This window comes from Phoenix dactylifera, chromosome 3 (assembly GCF_009389715.1).
Source record: "Phoenix dactylifera cultivar Barhee BC4 chromosome 3, palm_55x_up_171113_PBpolish2nd_filt_p, whole genome shotgun sequence".
NCBI lineage: Eukaryota > Viridiplantae > Streptophyta > Magnoliopsida > Arecales > Arecaceae > Phoenix > Phoenix dactylifera.
This window is the reverse complement of record NC_052394.1, coordinates 2,056,804-2,064,253: the sequence shown is the minus strand read 5'-3', so window position 1 is coordinate 2,064,253 and position 7,450 is coordinate 2,056,804. Positions and strand designations below refer to the sequence as shown.

The 7,450-nt window shown below is 39.1% G+C and overlaps 1 protein-coding gene across 1 annotated transcript; it reads right to left on the bottom strand.

Annotated features, from left to right (window-relative positions):
- Positions 1 to 209: 209 nt before the first annotated feature.
- LOC103710467 lies at positions 210 to 7,450 on the bottom strand. Its single transcript, XM_008796185.3, has 5 exons — positions 7,023 to 7,450; positions 5,594 to 5,682; positions 3,151 to 5,175; positions 1,393 to 1,576; positions 210 to 1,292 (listed from the first exon to the last, which is right to left on the bottom strand). Exons 1-5 carry the CDS (start codon positions 7,135 to 7,137, stop codon positions 664 to 666), a joined length of 3,042 nt encoding a protein of 1,013 aa, XP_008794407.2. The 5' UTR covers positions 7,138 to 7,450; the 3' UTR covers positions 210 to 663.

The following is a 7,450-nucleotide window of genomic DNA, read 5'->3' as shown; positions in this document are numbered from 1 at the left end:
TAAGATATCAGAAACCTTCGAGTCCGATCTGAAATCATCCTAATATCCTATATACGACCAGTTAATAGAATAGAATTGAAACAATTGATCAACGGATTGGGCCCTCCATAAGGCAGCCAATCGTACATAAATCTTTGTTTTAAATCATTGAGAGGTTGCATCGTCCACCTGATGCAGCTTGGAAAACAAGTGGTATGTTTAATAAGTTGGGATCGCTTAATCTAAGAGTTTATTATGTGATAAAAACTCTGTACCAGAAATTAGCTTTCAATATTATGGAAATCAAGTATAGACATAAGCTCAGAGGCAACCTGATTTGGAGGAGGAATGATACCTCACCCATGAGTTGTCTATTACAATAGCGAAACAACACTTGATGATTAGTGTAATGATTTGCACCAGCCTTCTAGACAGATAGATCGGCCTCCAATGATGGATAGAGTTTGAATTCATCAAATGGACTGATAGAGATGCCACAGAGTTTGTGACAACCTTGCAAATCTTGTATAATGGAGGACATCTGACATAGGTATATGCTGAACCCAGTCTTTGTTCCAATCTTCAAGGAATGTCAAGCCATCTCAATTTTATATGGGTGGTGACCAAATCATTGATTCCATTCCCTTGCCATCTAAAACTTCTAACAACACAGCTTTAGCAGTCCTACCCCAAGATGAAGTCAGAAACCAGTTCATCCAGGAGGTCTTCAGTTAACATCTTCTCTAACTCTCTTCCAATTGTATCAACATTTTCTTCTGTATCCAACCACCTTGGTTCCGCGACAAGCTCCTCCTGATTGCTGGCTATCTCTTTTCGTTTTCTGGCCACCATCCGCCACACCCTTTCAACAAGAACCTCACGGTCCCACATGGGCTTACACCTATTTGAGACGAGCCATGGGTGCAGATCCATGCATGGGGCAACCAGATCCACTAGAATGGAATTTATAAAATCAAACAACAGCTTCCTTTCTGATCTCGACCACAAAGCCAGTGCATTGTACTTCTTTTCAAGTTTGTCAAAAACACCTGGACCTACAGGAAAATCCGGCGAGTAGAATGCATCAGAGAGTCTGCCCTGATTAACTCCATGAACAACAGATTCAATGAGCATGTCAAGCAGGTACGAGAAGTCTCTGTCATCATCATCCCTAAATGCTTGAAGTATTGATCCTTTTGGTAGTGGAGAGTTACAGCATGCAGCAGTATCCTCATCGCTCATAAGAACCTCTGGTTCCTCTGCATAGGTGTTTGCTGACTCCAGCTTAAGAAGTCGAAGTTGCATTCGAAGCTCTGAAACAATTATGTCATGTTTTAATGGAGTCACAAATGTGCAGATTGGGATATTTGTAAGAAGGGTAAGAAAATGAATAATTTTACATTTTACACTTGCCTTTAAGATCTGCACTGACTCTCTCAAAGCATCCTGAACTAGAAGTCTCTTCTTCAGATGGAGGCTCTAGAACAGAGATTGGACTTGGCTGTTCACACTCCTTAGAGCTAACAGGTGGCCCTGATTCCATTGCACCATACTTAGAGGGTAGGGAATCCACTTGAGGATGGTCAGTTGATGTTCCCTGAAGGCACAAAATTTGTTCCTCAAGAAGAGAAAATGGCTAAGTAATAAAATCAAATAAAATAAAAACACAATTACAAACTGCAATAACTTTTTCAAATTTTAGTTTTAAGAGTTAGGTAGTACTTTGTCATAAAAAGCTAAATGGATACATAGAATTAATAAAATAGGCAATGGAGTATCACAATAATATTGTAACTACAGAACCTAAAAGTGATAACTCAGCAATTCTAAGGGAACAAGGGTTGGAAAAGAAGACAGAAAGAAAGAATAAACAGGTATGACTAAAGATCAAATACAGATACAAAGTTTTGTGACAGAATGGCAGTACAGATCAACAGATATTGGTATTGGTGTTGATGGAAAACTGATTAACACGTTTGCTGTTATTTAGGCCCAAAATTGTCCACATGGTCACGAGCATGGTTATAGTCAGACATATACATGCATGCAGTTCTTGTTTGTGACACAAGTGATATAAATTTAATATTCCATTCCATGATAAGACAAGCTTGTACTAACAAAAATTCATGTATAAGTCATGTAGGTCTAGCTATAAGGGTTTTTCCTTTCTGTTGTAATCAAGAATCCACAATATCAAGGAAAATCACCATATCGATGTGAGATACATACCTTTAGAGCAAGTTGACAAGAGAATCCAAGAAGTATAAAGACATACATTTGACATTTAACAACACAAAAGGTGCTCTTCAGATGTGACAAAACTTAAGCAAGCAACAAAAATGATGCAGATTGCAGGGAAGAAGATAAATGACGTCCCTTTCTTTTAAATCACAAATATTCTGATGTACCAAACTTAAGCATCTGAAACATTAAGAAACCCATTATTGTGTATAGAAGCTTGTTGCAAGCATTGTACAGATCTACCACTGCGGAGTCAAGGAAACTACATGATACGCAAAGGAAATAATTACTCGTACATTTTGTTGATAAGTTTTAGTATGAACCTAGATATGGTAAAGACCAGGTTTTATAACTTGAAAGATGTACAATTTAATACACCAAACAACATTCTTTGATGGATGGAAGGATACCAATAATTAGTTCAACATGCATCTCTAGTAAGATGAGAAAAAATGGATATGAAACTCATGATTTTCATTATGAAAAGTGATCGAAAAGCCATTAGAAAAGAAGAACTCGCAAGAGGCATCATAATTGACGCTGCAAGAAACCATTAGGAAGAAAAGGGTGGTATATTAGAAAATTAAACTTTAAGAAGGACTAAAGCAAGAGTTCTGTGACTTCAACCAGACTGAAAACATAGACAAAACACATCATGCTGGATGTGGCAACAGAAGTCAACTTATACTAATCTATGTATATCAAGTGATGGCTGGGTAACTAGACATAATTAAACTATGCGAGATAATACAAATCACTTATTTTAATCCAGACATGCATGCAATTCAACCAACTATGAGGCATACAATTCAATTAGGAAAAAAGAAAGATGAAAGGAGACGAAATCATATTAATTGATTATGTCTCTTTTCATCTGTTACCCTAAGGGAAAGTGCTATTCAAGGGTCCCAGTTCATGCAAGAAGCATACCTCTATGACTATATCATCCTGACTATGAGCAGAAAATTCTTCATTATTTTCTAGCACAGTAGATGCTATTCGCTGCTGCACCTGCTCTTCTTGAGCTGTTGAAATCTGCATTACATCTCTACACCCAAGAAGCATGGAACTCTCAGTCGGATAATTTCTGTCAGAAACAGCATCATCATGGTGTGCAGGTCGTACGGGCTTCTCTTCATCAAGATGTCTTACATGAATACTATTCCTTATTTCTTCTGAATTCACATGAATCTCTTGTTCAGGCAGCATATTTTCCTCTCCGTGAGAATCAAACTGAGGCTTGTTACTGCGATTCTTAGAGCTCCTGCTTAATGACCTCGGTCTGCAAAAGTTACCATCTGAAGAATCATCAGGGCCCATATTAAGTACATCCTTCAGCATATAACAGTTGTTGTTTCTACAAACTCGCTTTCTGTTGCTTAATTTTGGACTTCCATAAACAGTGGATGAAGCTGGAAGAGACTTGGACCTTGTTAAGTTTCTAGAACTCCCATCCTTCCAGCCATCTTTACTGCTAATACCCAATGGACAATCCAACATCCCAAGTATCTCATCTCTGGCCAACCTTTCATCTGGAACTTTCTGAACAACTAATGAATCCAGAGTGCTTTCTCTGTCAGACAAAGCAAGCATTTCACCCAATGTGCTTGAACCTCTAGCAACAAGTCCCACCTCCTGAAACTGGTGGGTCATTTTCCATCTTTCTGACAGGCGCTTTCTAGCCTCCCTGCTCACCGATGATTCAGTTGAATATGATGATGAGGGGCTGAAATTGTTACTCCAGACATCGAAGTGGTTGCAAGTTCGGTAAAATGACTCAGAGTTGCTGGTCTTGGACATGCCTGACAAAATATGTGAGCTTTCACTCCCGGTATACATGTTCAGTCCCGGTGCACACACTTTTTTGTCAATGCAACTTACATTGTGCTTCTTATTTTTTGTAACCTCTCTAGCAATTTCTCTTGAGCCCTTTGCTTTATGCCCCAAAATTTCCACATTATCAGACAACCTCTGCTGATATCTTCCTTCCATATATGACTCCTGAATACAAGATAATGGATATTCCCTGCGCCTTCTGTAACCCAGCCGAAAATTCTGATGGGTTAGTGGAACAACTTCTGCCATGCTTTGGACCTTCTCAAGGCTTGGTTTCAAAACAACAATCCGAGTGGGATGATCACCAGCTTCAGTTTTGCCTGCATTACATGACTTTGACAACTTATTTGGAAGTGAATCATTGTGATCTTTGGAAGAGCGACTAATAAGGCTAGTCGCAGGTTTCCTAAAAGAATTGTTGGCTTCCTTCTGCATACAAGTGAACCGGTCAGAATTTCTCTCTGATTTAGAGCATACTTCACCGCTTTCATATTTAGAACCTTTACAAGATCTTAAAATTGTGATGTGGCTTGCATGAGAAGAAGGCAGTGCACAATTCAGATCATGGAGATGCTTCGTAAATAAAGAATCAGGTCCTTGAAGAAATTCTAGGAAAAGATCCTTATTCGAGTCTAGGACTTCCAATGCATCGTTAAATTCTTTGGAGTTCTGAAGCACTTCATCAGTTGAGAGACGCTTTGCATCCATGAATTTCTGCCTTATCAAGTCCAAGTCAGCATCACTTCTATTAGAGCTTACCATCCGCTTTGGAACTGGCTGGTTCTTGTGCCTCTTAACCTTTGATGTCTCCATGACTTCAAAAACATCTTTGAATTCTTGGTGCTCATCTGTGCGATTCCTGCATGAATGGTCCTCAGAGCATGCACACTTCTCCTGAAACCCCACAGATGATGCTGTCCAGAAACAACCATCCATATTCTTCTTTTGTTTGTGGACTATCTGAGGAGGAGGCAGCGTATCAAGACCCATCAATCTTGCAATCACGCTTGGTGATGGATGTCTAGTCTCTATCTCTTTTGACATCTCTTCATCTAGTAGCATTTTCATAGGTGTGCTGTTGTCTTTGTTGCAAGAACTTCGCCTGAATTCAAGGGCAACCTAGATGAAAACATGTAAATAAATCAGTGCTAGTAACTAACTTGCATACAAGGGCATTCGTTGAAAATCTGGAGAAAAGAATCACAGCATTTTGTCTTGCAATCAGTAAAGGGAAGTGATTGAAAAAAGATACATTTGACAGTAAACATCAATTACATATCATGATGCCGGTTACAGATTATATAGGAGCAGCACATTACTTTTGTAATGATAATTGATTCCATGGATGTCACTCATGCTCTGTCATGTCATCAAGCAAACACCTAATCAACTCACTCTCCTGACACTTGAAAGTTTTATCATTCTGCATATCATAAATTATCAAAAATCCTTAAAGTTTTGTTACCACTGACTTGCTTGATGCTTCCTTGCGTCAGGTATCTATGTCAGAAAAGCTTAAGGCGGGGAAAGCACTTACAGAATTTTCTTCTATTGAAGAGCCACTGCGACAGGAAGAATCCAATGCTAACTTTGAGGCACTTGTTTGTTTTTTAAATTGAAATTTTCCTGAAACAAGACCTTCTCACTATTAGGATTCATCAAACAGCAGCACTTCTTCACAAGAAAATATAGGTACCAGCATATGTCAGTGTTGTCATTCACAGACAACAGCACTGTGCAAAACTAGCATAATAAGAACATTCAATGTATGAAATTTTTATCCACGCAAATATAGAAGTCAAGAACCACTAATTGAAAATTCAAATGGATGGAGAAATATGAAAGAGCGAGCAATCTTCCTCGATGCAAAGCTACCTCTAGTTGGATTTTGGTAGAAGAAAATATATAAGCATTTTGCCCCTTGATATACAATTAGAAACTTTTATTCTTCATATTCCAGACAGGTCAGTGAGATGAAGTTAAGGTTCAGAAAACCATAGACATTTAAAGTGTTATTAATTAGGTCAAGATCTGCAAAACAAATAAGCAATCTAAACAACCAGCAACAGTGTGCATAAAAATGGTTGAATAAGTAACCACTATGCATAAAATTCTTTGACAAAAGAACAAGCCCATTTTGCTTTTTAACTTTGACTGTCATAATTTGTCTGCATCTGTGATCATAAAAGAATCCCTATAGTTCCTTCAAAAATCATACTTGTTCACATGATGAACAAGAGCAGCCTTGTCAGCTTCATATTATTCGTTTTCCCACCTAATATTTTGGATGAATTCGAGTTCTACAACTGCACACCATCAGCGCTGATACTATATATTTGGACAGACATCAATCCCCACTGTTAATATCATAATTAAAGCTATTAGAAGGACAGGCCACACTGGCAAACTCCACAGGACGCAATCAATATAATTTCGCTTTGTATAACAGAATGACGGTAAGAGCAAAATTGCCAAGCTATTATGGCAATTACAATAACAGTCACATGGAGCATCCTAAAGCTAGCCATGCACCTTCATTATTTATAACTTGTTATTTCTTTAATTTGCCTCGGATGAAGAAAAGTAATACAATCCTCCCAGCCTATGTGTTACAAAAAGAACCATTTGGACAGATCTGACCAGAAACCACCTCACAACTTAAGAGAGTCAAGATATTTAACTCAATCAGCGAAATACCAAGTCTCACGATACAACTGCAAGATCGCAAATTTAACAAAATCCAATTTTTCTTTTTTTCTTTTTTTTTTGTTTAAGGAAAAAGACGATACAAGAAATTTCACGAAATTACTCAAAATAAAGAACATTTTAAAAAAATCTCATCACGGAACCCTAGAATTCTACACACGAATCCCTCACCGACAGCTTCTTTAAATTAATTTTTTTTTTAAAAAAAAGAACCGGCAACAACAACAGCTAGAATCGTAAAAGCGGAAGAAAGCATGGACCTCCGCGGTCACCGGAGACCGGATGGAGATCGGAGGCGGCGATCGCCCTGGCCCCTGCCGCGCCACCGGCCCGTTGGGGCTTCTCCCTGCCTCGCGATCTGCTGCTCCGATACATTCCTCCCGTCCAAGGAAAAGATCTTCCCGGAGTCGCTTAAGAAAACGAACGCCTCAGCTGAGGAACGAGAGACAGCGTCGAGATCGGCGCCTGGAAACCCTGGAGACCGAGCTCCGAGCTCCGGCTACCGGAAACGATCCGATCTTGATAATCGATATGTAGAGAGAGAGAGAGAGAGAGAGAGAGAGAGGCGAAGGAGGGAGGGAAAAATTTTTGGGGCTTCGAGAGAACAAGAAAGCATTAAATGAGGAAGGAAGAAACAGTGATCCGTAGCAGTAGCAGGAGCCGGGGAGCAAAACTACAAACGCGATCT